Source organism: Rattus norvegicus, chromosome 9, assembly GCF_021556685.1.
Source record: "Rattus norvegicus strain SHRSP/BbbUtx chromosome 9, alternate assembly SHRSP_T2T, whole genome shotgun sequence".
NCBI classification, from domain to species: Eukaryota; Metazoa; Chordata; class Mammalia; order Rodentia; family Muridae; genus Rattus; species Rattus norvegicus.
Window position 1 is genome coordinate 99,822,963 of NC_141542.1, and position 27,664 is coordinate 99,850,626.

A 27,664-nucleotide genomic window follows, 5' to 3' on the forward strand; every position below is an offset into this window, starting at 1 on the left:
TTTGATTATTTCCTGCCTTCTACTCCTCCTGGGTGTATTTGCTTCTTTTTGTTCTAGAGCTTTTAGGTGTGCTGTCAAGCTGCTGACATATGCTCTTTCCTGTTTCTTTCTGCAGGCACTCAGCGCTATGAGTTTTCCTCTTAGCACAGCTTTCATTGTGTCCCATAAGTTTGGGTATGTTGTACCTTCATTTTCATTAAATTCTAAGAAGTCTTTAATTTCTTTCTTTATTTCTTCCTTGACCAGGTTATTGTTGAGTAGAGCATTGTTCAACTTCCACGTATATGTGTATATGTGGGCATTCTTCCCTTTTTGTTATTGAAGACCAGCTTTAGGCCGTGGTGGTCTGATAGCACGCATGGGATTATTTCTATCTTTCTGTACCTGTTGAGGACCGTTTTTTGACCAATTATATGGTTAATTTTGGAGAAAGTACCATGAGGAGCTGAGAAGAAGGTATATCCTTTTACTTTAGGATAGAATGTTCTATAAATATCTGTTTAGTCCATTTGGCTCATGACTTCTCTTAGTCTGTCTATGTCTTTGTTTAATTTCTGTTTCCATGATCTGTCCATTGATGAGAGTATGGTGTTGAAATCTCCTACTATTATTGTGGGAGGTGCAATTTGTGTTTTGAGCTTTAGTAAGGTTTCTTTTACCTATGTAGGTGCCCTTGTATTTGGGGCATAGATATTTAGGATTGAGAGTGCATCTTGGTGGATCTTTCCTTTGATGAATATGAAGTGTCCTTCCTTATCTTTTTTGATGAATTTTAGTTGAAAATTGATTTTATTTGATATTAGAATGGCTACTCCCGCTTGCTTCTTCAGACCATTTGCATGGAAAGTTGTTTTTTAGCCTTTCACTCTGAGGTAGTGTCTGTCTTTGTCTCTGATGTGTGTTTCCTGTAGGCAGCAGAATGTAGGGTCCTCGTTGCATATCCAGTTTGTTAATCTATGTCTTTTTATTGGGGAGTTGAGGCTATTGATGTTGAGAGACATTAAGGAATAGTGATTATTGCTTCCTGTTATATTCATATTTGGATATGAGGTTATGTTTGTGTGCTTTTCTTCTCTTTGTTTTGTTCCCAAGATGATTAGTTTCTTGCTTCTTCTAGGTTATAGCTTGCCTCATTATGTTGGGCTTTACCATTTATTATCCTTTGTAGTGCTGGATTTGTAGGAAGATATTGTGTAAATTTGGTTTTGTCATGGAATATCTTGGTTTCTCCATCTATGTTAATTGAGAGTTTTGCAGGATACAGTAACCTGGGCTGGCATTTGTATTCTCTTAGGGTCTGTATGACATCTGTCCAGGATCTTCTGGCTTTTATAGTTTCTGGCGAAAAGTCTGGTGTGATTCTGATAGGTCTGCCTTTATATGTTACTTGACCTTTTTCCCTTACTGCTTTTAATATTCTTTCTTTATTTTGTGCGTTTGGTGTTTTGACTATTGTGGGACGAGAGGTGTTTCTTTTCTGGTCCAATCTATTTGGAGTTCTGTAGGCTTCTTGTATGCCTATGGGTATCTCTTTTTTTAGGCAAGGGAAGTTTTCTTCTATGATTTTGTTGAAGATATTTACTGGTCCTTTGAGCTGGGAGTCTTCACTCTCTTCTATACCTATTATCCTTAGGTTTGATCTTCTCATTGAGTCCTGGATTTTCTGAATGTTTTGGACCAGTAGCTTTTTCTGCTTTACATTATCTTTGACAGTTGAGTCAATGATTTCTATGGAATCTTCTGCTCCTGAGATTCTCTCTTCCATCTCTTGTATTCTGTTGGTGAAGCTCATATCTACAGCTCCTTTTCTCTTCTTTTGGTTTTCTATATCCAGGGTTGTTTCCATGTGTTCTTTCTTGATTGCTTCTATTTCCATTTTTAATTCCTTCAACTGTTTGATTGTGTTTTCCTGGAATTCTTTCAGGGATTTTTGTGACTCCTGTCTATGGGCTTCTACTTGTTTATTTATGTTTTCCTGGAATTCTTTCAGGGATTTTTGTGACTCCTCTCTATGGGCTTCTACTTGTTTATTTATGTTTTCCTGGAATTCTTTCAGGCATTTTTGTGATTCCTCTCTGTAGGCTTCTACTTGTTTTCCAAGGGAGTTCTTCACGTCTTTCTTGAAGTCCTCCAGCATCATGATCAAATATGATTTTGAAACTAGATCTTGCTTTTCTGGTGTGTTTGGTTATTCCGTGTTTGCTTTGGTGGGAGAATTGGGCTCCGATGATGCCATGTAGTCTTGGTTTCTGTTGCTTGGGTTCCTGTGCTTGCCTCTCACCATCAGATTATCTCTAGTGTTACTTTGTTCTGCTATTTCTGACAGTGGCTAGACTGTCCTATAAGCCTGTGTGTCAGGAGTGCTGTAGACCTGTTTTCCTGTTTTCTTTCAGCCAGTTATAGGGACAGAGTGTTCTGCTTTCGGGCGTGTAGTTTTTCCTCTCTACAGGTCTTCAGCTGTTCCTGTGGGCCTGTGTCTTGAGTTCACCAGGCAGGTCACTTGCAGCAGAAAAGTTGGTCTTACCTGTGGTTCCGAGGCTCAAGTTTGCTCGTGGGGTGCTGCCTACGAGCTCTCTGTGGCGGCAGCAACCAGGAAGATCTGTGCCGCCCTTTCTGGGAGCTTCTGTGCACCAGGGTCCCAGATGGCGTTTGGTGTTTTCCTCTCGCATCAAAGATTGTGCAGAGTGCAGTCTCTTCTGGTTTCCCAGGTGTGTCTGCCTCTCTGAAGGTTTAGCTCTCCCTCCCACGGGATTTGGGTGCAGAGAACTGTTTATCTGGTCGGTCCCTTCAGGTTCTGGCGGTGTCTGAGACGCAGTGGATCTGCTGCTCCTGGCCCCTCCTCTACGGGGACCCAGAGGCCGTATACAGTTTCCTCTTGGGCCAGGGATGTGAGCAGGGGTGGGCAGTGTTGGTGGTCTCTTCCGCTCTGCAGCCTCAGGAGTGCCCACCTGACCAGGCGGTGAGGTCTCTCTCCCACGGGGTTTGGGAGAGAGGGTTATTGTGTCTTCAATCCTAAACACTTCTATATATTTTCTGAAGAAATTTGAAGAAAAGCTAAGTACTATCCAGAGAGATTTTAGCAAAATATGATATTTTAATATAGTACTTCAATGTAATAAACCGTTGTATTAATAAAACATTTAAAACTTATACCTTGTACAACATCATATATTTGATTTTATCTATGAAAATCATGTCATAAACAAAATAAATATTACTCCAAATCACTCTTGATTGTTTTCAGAAAAGGCAATTTGTCTCTGTGTGTGTGTGTGTGTGTGTGTGTGTGTGCATGTGTGTGTTTCTCTGACTTCATTCATTGATTTATTTTTTTTCTTGTTAACTTTTTTCATTAATTAACTTATTTATTCACTTTAGATTCTGGTTGCAGCCCCCTTCTTTCTTTCCTTCTAGTTCCATCCTTACAAATTCCTATCCCCCAATACTCCTGCCCTCCTCCTTAGAGAATGGGAAATCCCCCTTGGGTACCATCTTGCCCTGGTCTATCCAGTCACAGCAGGACCGAGTGATCCTCTTCCACTGAAGCCCAAACAGGAAGTGTAGTTAGAAGAATGGGACCCAATGGTAAGGAACCGAGTCAGAGGCAGCCCAGCTTTCATTGTTAGAGGACCTATATGAAGACCACTCTGAACGTCTACTACAAATGTGTAGAGGACCTAGGTTCAGCCACTGCATGCTCTTTGGTTGGTGGTTCTGTCTCTGTGAGCCCCCATGGGCCCAGGTTAGTTGACTGTGTAGATCTTGTGGTGTCCTTGACCCCTCTGGTTCACTCAGTTCCATCCTCCACTGTATCACAAGACTCTAAGCTTCATCTGGTGGTTAGCTGTGGGTCTTGCAATCTGTTTCCATCTCTGAGTGTAGCTGAGTGAAGCCACACAAGAGGCAGTTATGCTAGGCTCCCAGGCTCTGTGGGACACCAAGTCACTGCAGAACTAGGCGCATCCTCTCCCATTAGGCCAGACGAGGAATCCCAGCTAGGGGAATAGGATCCACAGGCAGGCAACAGAGTCAGGGTCAGCTCCAGTTATTGGGGTTTCTGTATGAAGACCAAGTTGCACATCTGCTACATATGTTCAGGGGATCTAGGTCCAGCCCATGCTTGCTCTTTGGTTGGTGATTCAGTCTCTGAGAACCCTCAAGAGTCCAGGTTAGTTGATTCTGTTGGTCTTTTTGTACGGTTCCTGTTCCTTCAATCCTTCCCCAAAATCTCCACAAGACTTCATAAACTTGATCTAATGTTTGGCTGTGGGTCTCTGAATCTGTTTCAGTCAGTTGTTGGGTGGAATTTCTCAGAGGACAGCTATGCCAGGTTCCTGTCTGCAAGCATACAGACTATAATTAATAGTGTATACAGAATACAATTAGTAGTGTCATGGAATGTTTCTTGTCTATGTGATGGGTCTTAAGTTGGTCCAGTCATTATTTTTATACTTGTTAAGAAACAAATAATGATTTTCTCTTTTTTTCTATATGACATAGTTAACTGCCTTTCTTATTTTCCTTGGAGCTTTTATGAAAATAAATTTATGAAGACAAATGCTTTAAGAACAATGACGAAAACAATAGACAAACTAATGCAGAAGGGGAAACTCTCAGTCTCCACCCTGAGATAAATAACTCCGGGCAGTTAGTGACAGCGAGAGAGGGAAAGTTAATTTATCCAAGGAATGAACTGTTTAACTGATTCTCAAATATGAAGTACTCATCTCTGAAGTTATATATACACAAGAAAAATCGACTGAAGAGATTTTATTTATATATTACTAAATAAATATACATATGGGAAGGAAATAATGTCTTAGATTGTTTAAAAACATCAGAGGGAAGTGATGGTGCCAACCTAGTTGACAAAGGATACTTCTTAATTGTTTAATATTCATTAACAAGAGGAAAGACAGTGACATCATTTTAGAAACAAATGTATTAGCCAGTAATCCACCTCTAAAAGTGACAACTGAGGTTCTTTTATTCCTTGCCTCTTCCTGAATGCTACATTTACTAGTCTTGAGTTAGTGTTTGCATTTGTTCCAATGGATGTTCTTATAAAAAAAAAACCTGGCACTTCAAATGCATTCACTCTTTCTTTTTTTGAGTTTTTAATTGGTTATTTTATTTCTTTACATTTCAACTGTCCCCCTTCTCAGTTTCCCCTCCACAACCCTTCTATCTCCTCCCCTTCCCCTCTGCCTCTATGAGGTTGTTCCCCAACCCCTACCCACCCACTCCCTTCTCCTCACCCTGGAATTTCCTTATAGTGGGACATTAAGCCTCCATAGGACAAAGGGGCTCCCTTTCCATTGGTACCAGATAAGGCAATCCTCTGCTATATATCTAGCTGGAGCTATGGGTCCCTCCATGTATATGTACTTTTGGTTGGTGGTTTAGTCCCTCGGAACTTTGGGGGATCTGGTTAGTTGATATTGTTGTTCTTCCTATGGGGTTCTCAACATTTTACTTTTTAAGACCAGCAAGTATTTTTGACTTTACCTTTGAAGGACAGACATCTTACTACATTTTTTAAGGAGAGTATTATTTCGCTTCTGTAAGAAAAAAAAATCAAATAAGTCAAATATCATAGGATTCTCCAGAGAAAGATAAGGGAAAGAGCAGTTAGGTAGCTATTTTCTACATAATGATTCCTTCCTGCGGGGAGAAGGAGAATGTATGAGACCAGGGAAATTTACTTCTTGCATATTTTTGCATTTTTCTTGATTATCTCACTTGAGGGTTTTTCCTTCTATTTTATTCTAAGTAGCTTTATACCAAAGAGTCAGATTACCTTTCATTATGAACCATTTCCTCTAGCCCACAGCACAAAAGAACACTTTATTATAGTGTTTCTACTGAAGACCATTACAATGTTTATTTCCTTAGGTTTTTGTGTTTTGTTTCTATTAATGAAAGTGACCAGAAAGAATCAGAGCCTTTATACAGAACCTTCTGGAAAGCTGATTAGAACTTTGATGATTGGAGAGTTTAGGATGTTTCAATTTTAGAGCCAAATTACTTATAGCCATCTTTAGCGCTCCCTATTCTCTGTAACCTGACCTAACACCTTTATGACCATTGAGTATATATTTAGAATGTACGAACAATGCATCAGTTTTCCAACCAACCAACCAACCAACCAACCAACCAACCAACCAACCAACCAATTAAAAAGTCAAGAATATTGCCAGGTAATGTTTCCAACAGAATTTCCATGCTTTGCTTCAACTTGACTACTTAGTGTTTCCACCAATGTATATGAAAAGTGTCTTGATTTATGACTTTCTTTGTTCTTTTACTATAAACCTTCATTGAGCTGTTACCACGTGGAATTTGAAGTGTCTTGCGTATGTGTTCCTGGACTGTGGACAATCATATTTTGCCCCAGAGTGAACTATCTCCTATCTTCTTTGAATTAAGAGTTGTGTTTATGCAAACTTTGTTGCTACAATATTTTATCCACACACACAAGGGATGCAACCTTATTCAGATGCAAAGTGTAAGAACAACAAACAATTTTGATAATATATAATACAAATGGACTTTCTTTAACAATATTATCAACAGGTGCCTATCCATGGAAAACTTAATGTGTTTTACCCAAATAATTTTTTGGAGTGTAATCAGTATCCTCTTGGAAATTAACTCTCAGTTCTTCTCAACTCTGATCACTGAAGTGTACTCTCTGGACTGATTTTTTTTTCAGCCTCTGAGTAGTTTAATTCATGGTAGATTGTATTCCTCTGTATGCAATGTTTTTAGGCAACGTAGAGCTTTGTTTCCATTTTCACTTTATATTCAAGATTAAGGAGAAAAACTCAATGTTATATTGTACTTAAATTTATCATAATAGTTCGTGCTATTTGGTATGATCTGAAGTGACTAATATTTTTATTAAACAGCTCCCATGTGGCTTACATAGCACAGCTTTGTAGTTTGTTTTCCAATATATTAGAAATGGTGAAGCCACTTTAAAACTAGTATGAATGTCATAGATTCAGCAGATGACATTTTCTTATTTAGGCAGCCAGTACTGAGCTGGCCTACCACTGTAAATGAGACCAGAGCTCAATTCAGTGCACATCTGAAACAAGTTACAAGTCTCATATACTACAACCATCTCACCCAGAACCTATGGAGTTAGGTGGGAGAGGCTTATGTAGGTCTCTCCAGCATTTCAAAAAATGGTCCCCAGTGCAGCAGGATCAATAGTAGGGTATAATGATAGACATAGCTGAAACCTAACTTTCTGGTCCCATCAAACTTACCTATTACAGCAGAGACTTTAGAAGCTGGTCCTCTCACCCCAAGTTATGCTGGAATCTGTATTCCAAATGACTTAAACATCCTATATGGTACAAACCATTCCTCTACTCAACAACTAAGTCCATTTTCATTATGAAATGACCTTACTCAATGTGAGCATGCTCAGGCCTTTCTTCCAGTCATCAGTGATCAATCCTTACTGATCTAAATCAGTCTTTACCTTTAAAGGTACATTTCACCTTTATAGACTCTAAATAAGCCTTTACTATTACTATTTACCAATTTACAATTAATTACTAATTAATTACATTATTTACTAATCTAAACAAGTATTTACCTTTTCCTATTTATCTTGGACAGTTATTGGTCTGGAAGAGAACTATTTTACTCCCTCCCCCAACACACACACACACACACACACACACACACACCATTTATTCCTCTCTTTCTTCATTATCTAGATATGTGCTACCTGGATTGGAAGCTGGGAAATTTCCACAGGGAAGGCAAGGGATACACACAAAAAAACCCCTCATCTCATTGGGTAAATACCTTAGAGCCACTGTGTAAGTCATATCATCCTATGCTTTATGCCACAGCTAGCCAGGTGTGAAAGCTTACCATTTCAACAGATGCACCACCGGTTCTGGTGGTTTAGAAAGGGATTGTCTGCTTAGATATCATCAACTCATGAATAGTTATGAGGAATGCAACTATCAAGATGTGAAGATTAATCTTAATACCTACTTTCCAGTTCTTTGCAATTATGCCTCAGCTGCAACAAGTTGGGGAAGGGGAACTGAGGCAAGACAGACAGCAAATTTGTGATGGTGTTAAGAGAACAGACAAGCAAGACAATCTGGTGAGTAGCTATAATATACAGCTCTCCACTGGGTGAATGGCTTATCAGAAGCCCCTGAGCAAGGGAACATGTGAACTGACATACAGAGGGTTAGGGTACTGGTAAGCAATGCAGTGGAATTGGGACTTTTAAAGAGACGAGGCAGTAACAGAAGATTTTTTTAAAACAGGAAGAAACACATTTGATATGGGAAAATAAAGCAAAACATTACCCTAGTGTTGAAGGGTGGGAAAAGATAAATTTTTTAGTGTTTTAATTTATACTAATTAAATAAATTTTTAGGAGTCATCTAATGCCATCTGTTCAGTGCTTGGGTAGGGATACTCATGAGAACCTGCACAGAGCCATATGCACAAAGAGTAGCACCTCAACATGGCAAATATGCACAGCTAGACAAACAGAAGAAACCCACAGAGGAGTCTGGATCAGACACACACAGCTCTGTTTTTCTTCTTTCCTGGGTGTGGTCTCATAGATCATATTCTCTCTTAGAGAGGAATATGCAGTACTTTCTATAAGATGTCTTCCCTAAAGAAAGTTCTCAGAGGCCAGCCACATAGACATTCTCCACTTAGCAAGCAGCAAAATCCCATGCTCCCTGAAACTGTCCATCATAAATCATTGCATGGAGCATTCTTTATGCACAGCTTATATTCTTGCCAGTTATAGAAATCTTCAGAGGCCAAGCCAAGAGCTAGCCAAGAGTCCAACTTTACAATCAGAACTTGAAAGGACCGTGTTGAAGAATGGAGTTGATAGACTTATGGAAGCCAATAACACGAGCACATGGCAATTGCATGTATATTATAAACACATTTAGAGATGTTTAATGTGAAATCACAGTATCAATTCACCTGAAGACTGAAAGGTGACTGAGTAAGAATGCTTCGGCTTTAAGATGGAAATTTTCGCTCCCATTGTGTATCTTTTATCAGCTTAATTTGTAGGAATAACAGATACATCTACGAATCAGAACAGATGTTGATGGGTGGTTGTAAAACTAGATTGTTTGCCATCAGGGATATTTTATCTGATCAGTTCTTACCTTTTGGTTAAGATTATATGTAAGTCTATACATGACATATAGGTATAAAATTAGTATGTGCCTTCCATAAATTCCTAGCAAGACACAGAGCCTTGAGATTAAAAGTTCATCAAGATGAAAATACGCTTCTTCATATTCAGTGGGAGGGGAGGCGTTTATTTCCAGGTACCAGAAATGGGAATTATGCACAAATGACGAGCCATCATCTTTTTGGTTGACTTTAAAAGTGTATACTTATAATGGTACAGTATGAACAAAACATTTAATTTATTTTGTGTACTGGGTTGCAGAAATAGTCTCAGGACCTCAATTAAAATATGCATCCCAAAAGAACACACATGGTATGCACTCACTGCTAAGTGGATATTAACCCAAAAGCTCGGATTACACAAGATACAATTCGCAGACCACATGAAGTTCAAAGGAAGACCAAAGCATGGATGCTTCAGTCCTTCCTAGAAGGGGGAGTGAAATACTCACGGGAGAAAATATGAAAACAAAGTGTGGAGTAGAGACTGAAGGAATGGCCATCCAGAGACTACCCTACCTGGGGATCCATCCTACATACAGACATCAAACCCAGACAATATTGTGGTTGCCAAGATGTGCTTGCTGACAGGAACCTGATATAACTGTCTCCTGAGAGGCTCTGCCAGAGCCTGAAAAATACAGAGGTGGATGCTCACAGCCAACCATTAGACTGAGCGCCGGTTCCCCAATGGAGGAATTAGGGAAAGGAATGAAGGAGCTGAAGGGGTTTGCAACCCATAGGAAGGACAATATCAACCAACCAGAACCCCCAGAGCTCCCAAGGACTAAACCACCAACCAAAGAGTGCACATGGAGGGACTCATAGCTCCAGTCTCAGATGTAGCCTTGTAGGACATCAATGGGAGGAAAGGCCCTTGGTCCTGTAAAGGCTTGATACCCCAGTGTAGGGAAATGCTAGGGCAGGAAGGCAGGAGCGGATGGGTAGGTGTGGGTGGGAGCACCCTCATAGAGGCAAGGGGGAGGGATGATGGGATAGGGGGCTTCCAGAGAGGAAACCAGGAAATGGTGTAACATTTGAAATGTAAATAAATAAAATATCCAATAAAAATATACATCTCAAGCACTGGTTGTGTTAAGTTAGTTCAGTTAAGGTAATGTATGCACTATGGTTCATTTTACAGTTTCTCATAATGTAACAGAAAGGCACAGTTTTGCCACCCTGTCACTTTTATATACAACCTACTCAGTACTTTTTATGGGAGGGGAAAAACTTTGCCTAAGCTGCCCTTCTGCAAAGTAGTTCAGAAAAAAAACTGGATTGTCACATAAAGTAAAAATGACCGTGATGAATGGCTTCCTCTTCTGCCTTTCGGGAAGGCTGCACACGGGTAGGGAAAGCTGATTAAATAGAGGAGCTCCAGTTGCCAAGCACTACTTTTACACGTTAGTCTCCCAAATTCTCACCTGTAGTCTAAAGCGTGATTGCTCATTTCTGTTGCTCTCCATCTTGGTCAGAAAAGGCACTTACTGCAGTGGGCGGTGACTGATGTACACAACTGTTTAGAGTATTAAGAGTAAACCACCGGGACTGCCCAACCATACATAGGACACCTATATCGTGTCCCTGAAGACTCAGGAAACAACAAGGAATAGGAGGCAGAAAGAAGTAAATGCGGGAACACGGGGGAGAGCGGTGTGTGGTGCAACACTCTGGACTGGCATGGCCGCTGCACTCCTGAACTCACTGCAGATATTATTACCTACACAAGACCAAGCCAGTTAAACCCTTCGGCATCCATGAGGTATAAGGAGTTACTACAGTCCTACTTCCAACGAAGAAGCTATTTGTTGGCAGTTGGTGGATGCGGGATGAGAGTCAGTTTTCTATGGTAGGTGTGTAGCCATTTTCCTGCTTCAGGGGATGCCACCATATACATGTGCTCATTTGACTCAGTGGACTGAACAAGGAAGAACCAACTACTACGTCCTGCTTTGCCACTGAGGAAAACTGGACCTCTGATAGATGAAGTAGAGAACTCAGGAACCATGGCTTCCTATGGGAAAACCAGCAGTAGCAGGTCATAGTGTATTCTGCGCCACAGTTTAGGCTTTTGTTCACACTGGCGATTGAATATAGATGTACTTTTATTTAATAAAAAATAAATGTGAGTGGCTGGAGAGATGTTCGGTGGTTAGGGGTGGGTACTGCTCTCGCAGAGGATCCAAGTTTGGTTCTCAGCATTGATACTGGGTGGTTCACAACTGCCTGTAACTCTAGCTCCAGGGCATCTGATGATCTCTCCTAACACTCGTTGTCACCTGCTCCTGTGAACATATTTTCAGGACATGTCTACTTAAAAGAAAAGTAACATCTAATAAGTACAAATAAAAGATGAAAAATAAAAAAATGCTCTTCAGACTTTCATAGGAAATAGGAAGTTGTCTCAGTCCAAGCATTACATGCAGATTAAGACATCTTTGTAATAGCAAAGCAAGCATAATTTTATGTTCTGCCTCACTTTTCTCTCCTTTATTGCTCAGTTATTCACTTGATATTCATTGTCAAGATTTCTCATAGTCCTAGCCCTGTTTTATAACCATTTCACAATTATCTGGAGTGTACTCAAAAATATTGTAGGAAAAATCTTGCTTCCTTTTCAGTTCATTCAAAACTAAGTTCTGAAAAATGGGTCTCCCTCCCTTTTGTCATCTCTGGTTGTCCATTGATTTAATTTTCCTAGAACTCAAAATACTCAATGTCTCCTGTGGTAATCAAATGAGTCCATTAACATATATCCAATATGGATGCCAATGAATTAAGATGATAAAGAGGGTATGAAGAACTGAATCCAACTGTAAAAGATGTCAGTCCTTTGATAAGCAATGAATTACCTGTGTCCTAACTAAAGAATATCATCAAATGGGTTGGAAATAATAAATCTAAAAGTCTGATATGTGTGGTTCGTCTATACTTTGATTTCTATTGCCTTGAACTGTCCTGAATCAAGGAAGTGGCCCTCAGATAGCCTGAATGTTTTTCTAAATGATGTTTGTTTACATAGACCTGATACTTTGGGAGGACCTTGATATATACAAAATTCATCCTGAAAATTATTTGACCTCAAGTGTTGTTCCTGTTTTGTTTGAGGAGAGACTCCTAATATGGAATGAAATGAAACACTAGGTAAGGGTAGTGAGGCAAAACTGACATTATTTAGACAGTGTCCAGCCCAGTGACAAGCCCAGTAGGAGCGCATGGGACCGGTCCATAAGCAACAGTCAGCTATATGCTTCTATGGGATTTAGTCTAATTTTCTCCACAGAGGGACAAATGGTTTCAAATTTGGATAGAGATCCCAAAATCTTAGCAAGATTTTCCACTTGCTAGTTATTTTGAGGGAACTCAAGATTAACATGTGTTGTAATGGCTTCAGTTAACAATGCAATATCCAAAAAACAAAAACAAAACAAAACAAAAAAACAGTCTTGGAAGAATTTTCCTTTTAAAATTGATTTTGGCACACAAAGGGATTCACACAAGCCCTTACAATACAGGTTGTCAGTTTCACTGAACATTTTAAATGGTATATTTTATATTCCTGGTTAACAGAAAATTTGTGGCTAAAGACTGCCTTTATGTCAAGACTGATTTCCTAAACGGAAACATGCTGTGACTCCCATGGGCTCGGTTCTGTCTTTATCTGTTTTATCTGAAACATTTGAAACCTCTTTACACTTCAAAGCACCTTTTAAGAATGTCATTGACTTTGAAAATTGTTTGCAGGGCCATGTGTCAAAATCTAATAGGACCATATGCATACCTTAAGGAAAGACTTTTCTTTATCATTTCCTTTTATACCTTACTACTTAAGAAGTTACAAAAATATTAAAGGCAAATATCACATTAATATGATTGTTTTTCTTAACATGTTATTTACAGTGTGAATTTTTTTGGGTTAGAGTGCTAATAGCAATGCATACTTGTGTTATTTTTGTTTGTTAATGTTTATTTTTTTTATTTTTTTTTTTTTACATTTTTTTTTATTAACTTGAGTATTTCTTATATACATTTCAAGTGTTATTCCCTTTCCCGGTTTCCGGGCAAAATCCCCCTCCCCCCTCCCCTTCCTTATGGGTGTTCCCCTCCCAACCCTCCCCCCATTGCCGCCCTCCCCCCATAGTCTAGTTCACTGGGGGTTCAGTCTTAGCAGGACCCAGGGCTTCCCCTTCCACTGGTGCTCTTACTAGGATATTCATTGCTACCTATGGGGTCAGAGTCCAGGGTCAGTCCATATATAGTCTTTAGGTAGTGGCTTAGTCCCTGGAAGCTCTGGTTGCTTGACATTGTTGTACTTTTGGGGTCTCGAGCCCCTTCAAGCTCTTCCAGTTCTTTCTCTGATTCCTTCAACGGGGGACCTATTCTCAGCTCAGTGGTTTGCTGCTGGCATTCGCCTCTGTATTTGCTGTATTCTGGCTGTGTCTCTCAGGAGCGATCTACATCCGGCTCCTGTCGGTCTGCACTTCTTTGCTTCATCCATCTTGTCCAATAGGGTGGCTGTATATGTATGGGCCACCTGTGGGGCAGGCTCTGAATGGGTGTTCCTTCAGTCTCTGTTTTAATCTTTGCCTCTCCCTTCCCAGCCAAGGGTATTCTTTTTCCTCATTTAAAGAAGGAGTGAAGCATTCACATTTTGATCATCCGTCTTGAGTTTCCTTTGTTCTAGGGATCTAGGGTAATTCAAGCATTTGGGCTAATAGCCACTTATCAATGAGTGCATACCATGTATGTCTTTCTGTGATTGGGTTAGCTCACTCAGGATGATATTTTCCAGTTCCAACCATTTGCCTACGAATATCATAGACTCGTTGTTTTTGATAGCTGAGTAATATTCCATTGTGTAGATGTACCACATTTTCTGTATCCATTCCTCTGTTGAAGGGCATCTCGGTTCTTTCCATTTTCTGGCTATTATAAATAAGGCTGCGATGAACATAGTGGAGCACGTGTCTCTTTTATATGTTGAGGCATCTTTTGGGTATATGCCCAAGAGAGGTATAGCTGGATCCTCAGGCAGTTCAATGTCCAATTTTCTGAGGAACCTCCAGACTGATTTCCAGAATGGTTGTACCAGTCTGCAATCCCACCAACAATGGAGGAGTGTTCCTCTTTCTCCACATCCTCGCCAGCATCTGCTGTCACCTGAGTTTTTGATCTTAGCCATTCTCACTGGTGTGAGGTGAAATCTCAGGGTTGTTTTGATTTGCATTTCCCTTATGACTAAAGATGTTGAACATTTCTTTAGGTGTTTCTCAGCCATTCGGCATTCCTCAGCTGTGAATTCTTTGTTTAGCTCTGAACCCCATTTTTTAATAGGGTTATTTGTTTCCCTGCGGTCTAACTTCTTGAGTTCTTTGTATATTTTGGATATAAGGCCTCTATCTGTTGTAGAATTGGTAAAGATCTTTTCCCAATCTGTTGGTTGCCGTTTTGTCCTAACCACAGTGTCCTTTGCCTTACAGAAGCTTTGCAGTTTTATGAGATCCCATTTGTCGATTCTTGATCTTAGAGCATAAGCCATTGGTGTTTTGTTCAGGAAATTTTTTCCAGTGCCCATGTGTTCCAGATGCTTCCCTAGTTTTTCTTCTATTAGTTTGAGTGTGTCTGGTTTGATGTGGAGGTCCTTGATCCACTTGGACTTAAGCTTTGTACAGGGTGATAAGCATGGATCGATCTGCATTCTTCTACATGTTGCCCTCCAGTTGAACCAGCACCATTTGCTGAAAATGCTATCTTTTTTCCATTGGATGGTTTTGGCTCCTTTGTCAAAAATCAAGTGACCATAGGTGTGTGGGTTCATTTCTGGGTCTTCAATTCTATTCCATTGGTCTATCTGTCTGTCTCTGTACCAATACCATGCAGTTTTTATCACTATTGCTCTGTAATACTGCTTGAGTTCAGGGATAGTGATTCCCCCTGAAGTCCTTTTATTGTTGAGGATAGCTTTAGCTATCCTGGGTTTTTTGTTATTCCAGATGAATTTGCAAATTGTTCTGTCTAACTCTTTGAAGAATTGGATTGGTATTTTGATGGGGATTGCATTGAATCTGTAGATTGCTTTTGGTAAAATGGCCATTTTTACTATATTAATCCTGCCAATCCATGAGCATGGGAGATCTTTCCATCTTCTGAGGTCTTCTTCAATTTCTTTCCTCAGTGTCTTGAAGTTCTTATTGTACAGATCTTTTACTTGCTTGGTTAAAGTCACACCGAGGTACTTTATATTATTTGGGTCTATTATGAAGGGTGTCGTTTCCCTAATTTCTTTCTCGGCTTGTTTCTCTTTTGTATAGAGGAAGGCAACTGATTTATTTGAGTTAATTTTATACCCAGCCACTTTGCTGAAGTTGTTTATCAGCTTTAGTAGTTCTCTGGTGGAACTTTTGGGATCACTTAAATATACTATCATGTCATCTGCAAATAGTGATATTTTGACTTCTTCTTTTCCGATCTGTATCCCCTTGATCTCCTTTTGTTTTCTGATTGCTCTGGCTAGAACTTCAAGAACTATATTGAATAAGTAGGGAGAGAGTGGGCAGCCTTGTCTAGTCCCTGATTTTAGTGGGATTGCTTCGAGTTTCTCTCCATTTAGTTTAATGTTAGCAACTGGTTTGCTGTATATGGCTTTTACTATGTTTAGGTATGGGCCTTGAATTCCTATTCTTTCCAGGACTTTTATCATGAAGGGGTGTTGAATTTTGTCAAATGCTTTCTCAGCATCTAATGAAATGATCATGTGGTTTTGTTCTTTCAGTTTGTTTATATGATGGATCATGTTGATGGTTTTCCGTATATTAAACCATCCCTGCATGCCTGGGATGAAGCCTACTTGATCATGGTGGATGATTGTTTTGATGTGCTCTTGAATTCGGTTTGCCAGAATTGTATTGAGTATTTTTGCGTCGATATTCATAAGGGAAATTGGTCTGAAGTTCTCTTTCTTTGTTGTGTCTTTGTGTGGTTTAGGTATAAGAGTAATTGTGGCTTCGTAGAAGGAATTCGGTAGTGCTCCATCTGTTTCAATTTTGTGGAATAGTTTGGATAATATTGGTATGAGGTCTTCTATGAAGGTTTGATAGAATTCTGCACTAAACCCGTCTGGACCTGGGCTCTTTTTGGTTGGAAGACCTTTAATGACTGCTTCTATTTCCTTAGGAGTTATGGGGTTGTTTAACTGGTTTATCTGTTCCTGATTTAACTTCGATACCTGGTATCTGTCTAGGAAATTGTCCATTTCCTGAAGATTTTCAAATTTTGTTGAATATAGGTTTTTATAGTAAGATCTGATGATTTTTTGAATTTCCTCTGAATCTGTAGTTATGTCTCCCTTTTCATTTCTAATTTTGTTAATTCGGACGCACTCTCTGTGTCCTCTCGTTAGTCTGGCTAAGGGTTTATCTATCTTGTTGATTTTCTCAAAGAACCAACTTTTGGTTCTGTTGATTCTTTCTATGGTCCTTTTTGTTTCTACTTGGTTGATTTCAGCTCTGAGTTTGATTATTTCCTGCCTTCTACTCCTCCTGGGTGTATTTGCTTCTTTTTGTTCTAGAGCTTTTAGGTGTGCTGTCAAGCTGCTGACATATGCTCTTTCCTGTTTCTTTCTGCAGGCACTCAGCGCTATGAGTTTTCCTCTTAGCACAGCTTTCATTGTGTCCCATAAGTTTGGGTATGTTGTATCTTCATTTTCATTAAATTCTGAAAAGTTTTTAATTTCTTTCTTTATTTCTTCCTTGACCAGGTTATCATTGAGTAGAGCATTGTTCAATTTCCACGTATATGTGGGCATTCTTCCCTTATTGTTATTGAAGACCAGTTTTAGGCCGTGGTGGTCCGATAGCATGCATGGGATTATCTCTATCTTTCTGTACCTGTTGAGGCCCGTTTTTTGACCAATTATATGGTCAATTTTGGAGAAAGTACCATGAGGAGCTGAGAAGAAGGTATATCCTTTGCTTTAGGATAGAATGTTCTATAAATGTCCGTTAAGTCCATTTGGCTCATGACTTCTCTTAGTCTGTCGACATCACTGTTTAATTTCTGTTTCCATGATCTGTCCATTGATGAGAGTGGGGTGTTGAAATCTCCCACTATTATTGTGTGAGGTGCAATGTGTGTTTTGAGCTTTAGTAAGGTTTCTTTTACGTATGTAGGTGCCCTTGTATTTGGGGCATAGATATTTAGGATTGAGAGTTCATCTTGGTGGATTTTTCCTTTGATGAATATGAAGTGTCCTTCCTTATCTTTTTTGATGACTTTTAGTTGGAAATTGATTTTATTTGATATTAGAATGGCTACTCCAGCTTGCTTCTTCTGACCATTTGCTTGGAAAGTTGTTTTCCAGCCTTTCACTCTGAGGTAGTGTCTGTCTTTGTGTCTGAGGTGTGTTTCCTGTAGGCAGCAGAATGCAGGGTCCTCATTGCGTATCCAGTTTGTTAATCTATGTCTTTTTATTGGGGAGTTGAGGCCATTGATATTGAGAGATATTAAGGAATAGTGATTATTGCTTCCCTTTATATTCATATTTGGATGTGAGGTTGTGTTTGTGTGCCTTCATTCTCTTTGTTTTGTTGCCAAGACGATTAGTTTCTTGCTTCTTCTAGGGTATAGCTTGCCTCCTTATGTTGGGCTTTACCATTTATTATCCTTTGTAGTGCTGGATTTGTAGAAAGATATTGTGTAAATTTGGTTTTGTCATGGAATATCTTGGTTTCTCCATCAATGTTAATTGAGAGTTTTGCTGGATACAGTAACCTGGGCTGGCATTTGTGTTCTCTTAGGGTCTGTATGACATCAGTCCAGGATCTTCTGGCCTTCATAGTTTCTGGCGAGAAGTCTGGTGTGATTCTGATAGGTCTCCCTTTATATGTTACTTGACCTTTTTCCCTTACTGCTTTTAATATTCTTTCTTTATTTTGTGCGTTTGGTGTTTTGACAATTATGTGACGGGAGGTGTTTCTTTTCTGGTCCAATCTATTTGGAGTTCTGTAGGCTTCTTGTATGTCTATGGGTATCTCTTTTTTTAGGTTAGGGAAGTTTTCTTCTATGATTTTGTTGAAGATATTTACTGGTCCTTTGAGCTGGGAGTCTTCACTCTCTTCTATACCTATTATCCTTAGGTTTGATCTTCTCATTGAGTCCTGGATTTCCTGTATGTTTTGGACCAGTAGCTTCTTCCGCTTTACATTATCTTTGACAGTTGAGTCAATGATTTCTATGGAATCTTCTGCTCCTGAGATTCTCTCTTCCATCTCTTGAATTCTGTTGGTGAGGCTTGTATCTACAGCTCCTTGTCTCTTCTTTTGGTTTTCTATATCCAGGGTTGTTTCCATGTGTTCTTTCTTGATTGCTTCTATTTCCATTTTTAATTCCTTCAACTGTTTGATTGTGTTTTCCTGGAATTCTTTCAGGGATTTTTGCGATTCCTCTCTGTAGGCTTTTACTTGTTTATTAATTTTTTCCTGTGCTTCCCTAAGTGTGTTCATGTCTTTCTTGAAGTCCTCCAGCATCATGGTCAAATATGATTTTGTAACTAGATCTTGCTTTTCTGGTGTGTTTGGATATTCCATGTTTGTTTTGGTGGGAGAATTGGGCTCCGATGATGGCATGTAGTCTTGGTTTCTGTTGCTTGGGTTCCTGCGCTTGCCTCTCGCCATCAGATTATCTCTAGTGTTACTTTGTTCTGCTATTTCTGACAGTGGCTAGACTGTCCTATAAGCCTGTGTGACAGGAGTGCTGTAGACCTGTTTTCCTCTTTCAGTCAGTTATGGGGACAGAGTGTTCTGCTTTCTGGCGTGTAGTTTTTCCTCTCTACAGGTCTTCAGCTGTTCCTGTGGGCCTGTGTCTTGAGTTCACCAGGCAGCTTTCTTGCAGCAGAAAATTTGATCTTACCTGTGGTCCCGAGGCTCAGGTTCGCTCGTGGGGTGCTCCCCACGGGCTCTCTGCAGCGGCAGCAACCAGGAAGACCTGTGCCGCCCCTTCCGGGAGCTTCAGTGCACCAGGGTTCCAGATGGTCTTTGGCTTTTTCCTCTGGCGTCCGAGATGTGTGTGCAGGGAGCAGTCACTTCTGGTTTCCCAGGCTTGTCTGCCTCTCTGAAGGTTTAGCTCTCCCTCCCATGGGATTTGGGTGCAGAGAACTGTTTATCCGGTCTGTTTCCTTCAGGGTCCGGCGGTGTCTCTGGCAGGGGTCCTGCCGCTCCTGGGCCCTCCCCCACGGGAGCCCAGAGGCCTTATACAGTTTCCTCTTGGGCCAGGGATGTGGGCAGGGGTGAGCAGTGTTGGTGGTCTCTTCCGCTCTGCAGCCTCAGGAGTGCCCACCTGACCAGGCGGTTGGGTCTCTCTCTCACAGGGTCTGGGAGCAGAGAGCTGCTGCGGGCCGGGATCCGCGGGTGTGGGACTTCCGGTAAACACAGAACGTGCCTGGTCCTAGAGAAATTCTGCTTTCCTGTGTCCCAAGCTCACCAGGCAGCTTTCTTGCAGCAGAAAATTTGGTCTTACCTGTGGTCCCGAGGCTCAGGTTCGCTCGTGGGGTGCTCCCCACGGGCTCTCTGCAGCGGCAGCCACCAGGAAGACCTGTGCCGCCCCTTGTTAATGTTTATTATATGTTTTTTGTTTATTTTACTGAGACAGAGTTGAATCTTTCTCTGGCTGTGCTTGAACTGATGACCTGTGTATTCTCTAACGCTTGCCTGAATTTCTATCAATCCTCTTACTTCTGCCTTCCAAGTTCCAGGACCACAGGCAAATGCTATCACCCCCACAAATTCCCTTTATTATTTTCTTGTGTGTGTGCATGGTGTGTGTGTGTGTGTGTGTGTGTGTGTGTGTGTGTGTACATGCCTGGCCGCATTTGACTACAGAGGAAGTTGACGTATAGCATCTTCCCCCATTGCTCTCTTGAGGCACGGTCTCTCTGTCAGATCCATAGCTCTCTGATATCGCTAGTCTCAGTAGCCAGCTTGCTCCAGGAATCCCCTGTCATCGTGTTCTAAGGCTAGAATTACAGAGTGATCACAACCCTTTCTCTTGTTAACTTGGGTTCTGGTGATCTGAACTCTAAAACTCTTGTTTATTAGATAAACACTTTAACTATCAACTCATTCCCAAGCCTCCTTTTATTTATTCATTTACAGGGTTGAGGATCAAATCCACAACCCCATGCATGCCAGTAGCATGCCAGTGAATTATGTCTTTAGTCCAACCTATTTTATCATTTATTCTTATTAAAACTGTTTGGTCATTCCAAATTCAAACGAATGTATGGAGCAAGACAAACTTACCAGGACAAAGCAATCTATAAATTCCCAAAGTAGTATTTCTTCCCTCAGCTTTTAAATGGCTTATTAAACACAAATAATATAGTAGTAAAATTTGAATTTTAAAAGTATACAGTTAGTACAGTTTGATATCTATGAACACTCATGTAACTGTTTTGTTTTATCCATAAAGTCAATGAACCTAGAGACATTGTGTGTGCCCAAACCAAGCTATTAGGTAACCCTCTCTGACCTCATGACCTCAGTCCTCCACGGTCACCATATCTAGAAAATCACCTTAAAACAAAACAAGCTATTGAAGAATAATTTGTTTCTTCCAGAATTTTATACAACTAAACGTTAGCTTTCTATCACTGTTACACAATACTAAAGAAAATTAGGATAAGGGAAGAATTCACATCTTGGCTCAAGACTTTGAAGTCTTCCATTTGCGAATGGCTTGATCCATTCCTATCAGGCTTTTGGCACGGCTGAACATCATGGCAGAGAAAACATGATGAAGTAAAGAGAGAAGTGTTAGAAACAAAATGTAGCCCCAAGAAAATCTACTCTTTCCTGCTATGTCTGAAATCCTAAAGTGTGAATTACTTCCCAGTTGTATCATAAGCTGGTGACCAAGCCTCAGTATGTGGCCTGTGGGAGGCCATAACAAATGGCATTAGACAGTGTTAACTCTTCCTGTACCTGCTTTTGCTGGATGTGGTCATCTGAGAGGTAGTTGTGATGCTGTCTGGGTCTGTAGCTCTCCCTTTGCTTCCTTAAGTTCCTTCCACTGTTGGGGAACGCCACAGTCCTTTTACCCACCAACCTATTTGTGAGCATTTGAACTTTCCCCAACAGTCTGTTTCTACACAAAAGCATCTGCAAACATTTATGCTGTACAAATCATTGCAGAGGCATATGTTCAGTTCTCATGGAGAACTACCTATGAATAAAATGATAGAATGGATAGATTGCACGCTGTTTACATTTACAAGAAACTTCCAGATCACGCTGTTCAGAAGTCCTATCCAGACCAAGATGACAAACAAAATAAAATCTCTTCCCAATATAAAATGTCCATCCCATTTTGCACACCATATAATGTTCAATCAATTAATTAAAACATTAAAAAGATTTTAAATGTTATTATATAGGCTTTATATTAAAGAAAGTTCATACACTGAAATTAATCAGGTTAAAGACTATGTAACTCAAGGAACTTCTATACAGTTAGAGTAGCCAGTAGCAATGGAAGTTATAGCATATCACACTGCATTTTATGTTTTCACTATCAAATATGTTTTTATGTACTTACCTACCACTAACACAGAAAATCCAAGAGTTTTCTAGTTGGCTATATAAAGTCTTGGTAAAGAATCCCATCATATATAAAAAGGTATAGTTTCCTTTTCTATTTTTATCCCTTTTATGCATTTTTCTTGTCTAAATACTGTAGCTGAGTCTCTGAGCACTATATCAAATAAAAAAGTGAGAATATACAGTTTTGTCTCATTCCTGATTTTAAAGGAAATTGTCTCAGTTTCTCTTATAAGGGGGGGTCACATTGAGTATATGATGTTTAAACTTGCAAGAAACTTCCAGATCATGCAATTTATTATTATTTAAAAGTCCTTTCCAGACCAACAAGGCAAAGAAATAAGAGTCCTTTCCAATAGGAAAGGCTCATCCATGTTTGTATATCACATAATTTTATGTATAGAGAAACAGATTTTGCGTAACATGGTTAAGAATATTATTTTAGTGAGGTTGCAGGCTACAAAATTTATATGAGGACTTCAGTCTGAATCCTCAGAACTTACATAAAAAGTTGTGAACGATGGCATATGCCTTTCATCCTAGCTGTAGGGAAGTAGAGACAGGAGGCTAATCCTGATAAATCCATGAGCTCCAGGTTCAGGGAGACATCTTGTCCTGTAATATAAAGTCAAAAGCAATAGAAGATAATTGACATGGAATCTTGGATCTGTGCATGTATGCAGGTGCCTACCCACACACATGTACATATATGCACATGAATACCCACATACATATGCAGGCACACAAACACACAGAAAATGACTAATTAGAGAGCTATGCTCAAAACACCTCAGTATTTGTTTTACTGATTAATTTTATGCACTGTGATGCTAGTAGTATAGGTTTCCTGGTGTGTGTGTGTGTGTGTGTGTGTGTGTGTGTGTGTGTGTGTGTGTACCTGTGCACATGTTGGCTGGAGTGTCCTTAAGGATCCTCACACAGTGAGTGCTCTTTCCCACAAAGCCATCTTGCCATTCTTTCAAACCTCTTTGTAAAAATAAAATTGAATTCTGAAAAAAAATATTTAAATAGTTCAAAAGAGATGGAAAATGTTACAGGGGGTGAGAATACTAATTATATAAGTTTGATCAGCAATTGCCCATATATATCAAATTACCACAGAATATCACAAAGAAAGGTAAATGTGTCAATAAGAGGAAAATTCCAAGTAAATGAATAAAGAGCAAACAGAATATGAAAGTGGAAAAACCCAGGTTTAGTCTTAGCATATTGTGTTAGTCATTTTGTTACTGGAACAATTTATCTGACATAAGCAAATTAAAGAAGCAAAATGATGACAGGAGTCTTCAGAGGTCCCAGGTGATGACTTGCTGGCCCTATTGTTGTTAGGATGCTGGCAAGGAAGAAGACTGTGGTGGACAGGCACAGCAGAGGACATGCTATCCTCACAATAACTAGGAAGAAGAAATAGAAGGAGAAGGGATCAGAGGCATGGTATATCCTTCAAAGAGAGTTCCCTGCTGACCATTTTCCTCCACCTAGGTACCTCACTTAATTTTTTCATTATTTATTTATATTCACACTATATATGAATTGCAGCCCCTCATTTCTCTCCTCCTAGTCCCACCCTTGTAAACCCCTCTCCCATTACCCTCTACCCTACTCCTCAGAGAAGGGGAAACTCCCCTTGGGTACCATCCCATCCTGAGACATCTAGTCCCAGCAGGCTTAAGCATCCCCTTTCCCACTGAGGCCCAATCAGGCAATCCAATGGCTGGCAACAGAGTCAGTGACAGCCCCAACTCCAATTGTTAGGGAAGCCACATGAAGACTAAGCTACACATCTGCTAAAAATGTGTGTGTATGGAGGGTGGGGGGAGAGGAGGTTCTAGATCCAGCCCCTGCATGCTCTTTGTTTGGTGGTTCAGTCTCAGTAAAACTCCATGGGTCAAAGTCAGTTGATTCTGTAGGTCTTCTTGTGGTGTCCCTGACCTCTCTGGCTCACTCAATTCTATCCTCTACTCTTCCACAAGACTTCCCAAGCTTTGCTCACTGCTTGCTGTAGGTCTCCACATCTGTTTCCAACAACTGCTGGGTGAAGCCTCTCAGGAGTCAGTTATGCTGGTTTCTGTCTGCAAGCATAGCAGACTGTCATTAATAGTATCTGCTCTCTTCCATGGGATTGGTCTCATGTTGTGCCAGTCATTGGTTGGCCATTCCCTCAGTCTCTCCTTCATCTTCATCCCTGTTGATCTTCTTGGCAGGACAAATTTTGGGTTGAAGGATTTGTGGGTGGGTTGATGTCCCTCTCCTTCTACTATAAATCCTGCCTGGCTATAGGAGATGGCCACTTCCATCTCTATATCCCCAGCTGGTAGGAATCTCAGCTAGGGTTACCCCTATAGACTCTGCATATCCTTCCCCATCCTAGGTCCACAGTCGATCCCAGAGATGCCTCCCACCCATTTCCAGCTTTCTCCCCATTCCTCCCACAACTGTTTGACCTCCCCATAATTCTCCTTATCCCCTCTCTCAACCAGTTCCCTCTCTCCATCCACCTTTGATGAATATTTTATTTCTCCTTCTGAGTGAGATTCACATCCCTTGGGCTCACCTTCTTACCCAGTTTCTTTAGGTTATGGATTGTAGCATGGTTATTCTGCACTTTATGACTAATACCAAATTACAAGTGAGTACATACCATACTTGCCTTTTGAAGTCTGGATTACCTCACTCAGGATGATATTCTCAGGTTTCATCCATTTGACTGCAAACTTCATGATGCCTTTGGTTTTAATAACTGAATAGTGTCGCATTGTATAGATGAACTGCATTTTCTTTATCCATTCTTCAGTTGATGGACATCTAGGTTGTTTCCAGTTTCTGGCTATTATGAATAAAGTTGCTGTGAACATAGCTGAGGAAATACCTCTATGGTACAGTCTTTTGGTTATTTGCTCCAGGGGTGTCTTGAGAAACCACTGATTTGATTTTCGAAGTGGTTGTTCAAGTTTGCTCGCCCATCAGCAATGGAGGAGGGTTCCCCTTGCTCCACATCCTTGCTGTCATTTGAGGTTTTGTTCTTAGTCATTCTGACAGGTGTAAGGTGGAATCTCAGAGTTGTTTTGATTTGCACTTTCCTGATGACTAAGGATCTTGAAGGTTTTCTGTGTTTCTCGACCATTAGATATTTCTCTCTTGAGAATTCTCTGTTTAGCTCTGTAGCCCATTTTTACTTGGGTTATTTGGTCTGTTGGTGTCTAACTTCTTGAGTTCTTTATTTATTTTTGATTATATAATATATATTATTATAATGGATAATAAATACAGACTTTGTATGCAACGGTTTTAGAGGAAAAATTACTAAGTCATTTTGGCTTATACATACAAATAAAGAAAAGATTAGTAAGTGCTGACCCCATTAATTATTTTTATCAAGACTTATGTGATATTGTCTTATCACGCATTGCAGCTTTAAAGAAAAGACAGCTTTTATATAAAATTTTGGCTTATATAGTTTCCATGACTTTTTCTTTCCATCATTAAAGACACCTGGAAAAGAAAACCACATTTGGTAAAAATTACTTGTTCAAAGTTGTTAACTGTGCTTTTCAAATCAGGATTTTATGTCTTATAATCCTTTAACAAATTAACTCAGTAATCACTCCTTGATTTATTTCTTCTCAAATAAAATTATACATCTTGGAAGATAAATTCCAAATTGGAGTCATCACTCATCTTTCTTTGAAACGATGTAAAATCCAACTTTGACAGATTCGTTAAAATATAATGAAAACTTGCAATATTCTGTGATTTAAATAAATGGAAAGTTAGGATTTGAGCCCAGATACCTGAATTCTAAAACCCATTAGCCTAACCATTATTTCTTATCAAGTCAGGTGTTCATTTGTTATAATTTGCTACCACCAAAGTTTATTCGTGAAAAGGTCTTGTTCTAGGTCAAAGTGTTAGACATATTTTACATGCTTAGATCACACAGTATTAGTGCAGTGGGTAAGTGAAAGTGCTGCGTATTTTAGAGAATGAATTTGCAGGTGATAATGGTTTTGTTGCTGACTCTTTTCCTATGCTGAGGTTCAGTTCAGGTGCCCAAGAGATCACTCTTTTATGACTAATCTTCAGAGAAAACGTTATATCAATAAGTAGAACATAGCTAAGTTTTACGGATATAATTAGAAGGTGCTTGGAAGTTCCTAAGAGAGGGTAGATTTTACTTTTACTTCTTTGAATGTAAAGCAAGGACATTCCATTCCTATCAGGTCAACATCAACATTTATTCTTTCAGGGTTCGAGCAGAGGAATAGAGAGAACACACAAAACTTCCCATCCACTTAATTCCCTTGAGATAATGGCACACTCATATTTTAACAAGTTGTCTTCGTTTCTTTTCTGTTGGGGTGATGAGATACCATAACCAAGAGAATCTAGAGTAGAAGGTGTTTATATGGGGCATACAGCTTCAGAAGGTTAGTTAGAGCTCATGACAATCATGGTGGGGAATATGGCTGTAGGCAAGGAGGCATGATGCTGGAGCAGGAGCAGAAGATTCCATTTTGATAGACAAGTAACAAGTAATAGGCAGAGAGGTAATGGAATGTTATGGGGTTTTGAAGCTTCAAAGCCTGCCCCAGTGACATACCTCCTCCAACCAGCCAAACCCATTAATCTTTCTCAAGCGGTTCTACCAACTGGGGACCAAGTCTCCAGATGTATAAGCCTATGCTGCTATTCTCATTCAAATGACCACATGAGTCATTTAGCTGTAAACAGAAACAGAAAAAACAAACAAACAAACTCAAATTCTCATATTGATCCACTATAAATGTCTTTTAATTGTCTCACTGAGTACTCTTCCAATGTACCATTCATACTTGGTCACCAGTCTGCAGAAATTGAGACTCCCTGAAGAAAGCCAGAGTCAGCTTAGAAGATTCATATTTCCTACAACAAGGCTACAGAAATTCCAGTAGTGTTCTGAGATACTTATGACTTCTCTTTACTCACTGCTTATGAATAAATGTCCAGGGGAACTTCACCATTCAGAGATAACAGTTGTTTCAGCAAAGTTTGCTAATATTATGAAATGTCTTACTTAAAAGATTCTTTCTTGGAAGGGGCGGCACAGGTCTTCCTGGTTGCTGCCGCTGCAGAGAGCCTGTGGGCAGCACCCCATGAGCGAACTTGAGCCTCGGGACCACAGGTAAGACCAACTTTTCTGCTGCAAGAAAGCTGCCTGGTGAGCTTGGGACACATGGAAGCAGAATTTCTCTAGGACCGGGCACGTTCTGTGTTTACCGGAAGTCCCACACCCTCGGATCCCGGCCCGCAGCAGCTCTCTGCTCCCAGACCCTGTGAGAGAGAGACCCAACCGCCTGGTCAGGTGGGCACTCCTGAGGCTGCAGAGCGGAAGAGACCACCAACACTGCTCACCCCTGCCCACATCCCTGGCCCAAGAGGAAACTGTATAAGGCCTCTGGGCTCCCGTGGGGGAGGGCCCAGGAGCGGCAGGACCCCTGCCAGAGACACCGCCGGACCCTGAAGGAAACAGACCGGATAAACAGTTCTCTGCACCCAAATCCCGTGGGAGGGAGAGCTAAACCTTCAGAGAGGCAGACAAGCCTGGGAAACCAGAAGAGACTGATCTCTGTACATACATCTTGGACGCCAGAGGAAAACACCAAAGGCCATCTGGAACCCTGGTGCACTGAAGCTCCCGGAAGAGGCAGCACAGGTATTCCTGGTTGCTGCCGCCGCAGAGAGCCCGTGGGCAGCACCCCACGAGCGAACTTGAGCCTCGGGACCACAGGTAAGACCAACATTTCTGCTGCAAGAAAGCTGCCTGGTGAACTCAAGACACAGGCCCACAGGAACAGCTGAAG

General features: G+C 40.4%; 1 protein-coding gene across 1 annotated transcript; it reads right to left on the reverse strand.

Annotated features, from left to right (window-relative positions):
- Positions 1-3,078: 3,078 nt before the first annotated feature.
- Positions 3,079-27,664, reverse strand: LOC148003810 (uncharacterized). The gene is made up of 5 exons (XM_087569124.1): positions 27,440-27,664; positions 22,702-22,813; positions 22,307-22,418; positions 5,509-5,561; positions 3,079-4,338 (listed from the first exon to the last, which is right to left on the reverse strand). The coding sequence occupies exons 1-5, from the start codon at positions 27,602-27,604 to the stop codon at positions 4,322-4,324; spliced, it is 459 nt and encodes a 152-aa protein (XP_087425250.1). The 5' UTR covers positions 27,605-27,664; the 3' UTR covers positions 3,079-4,321.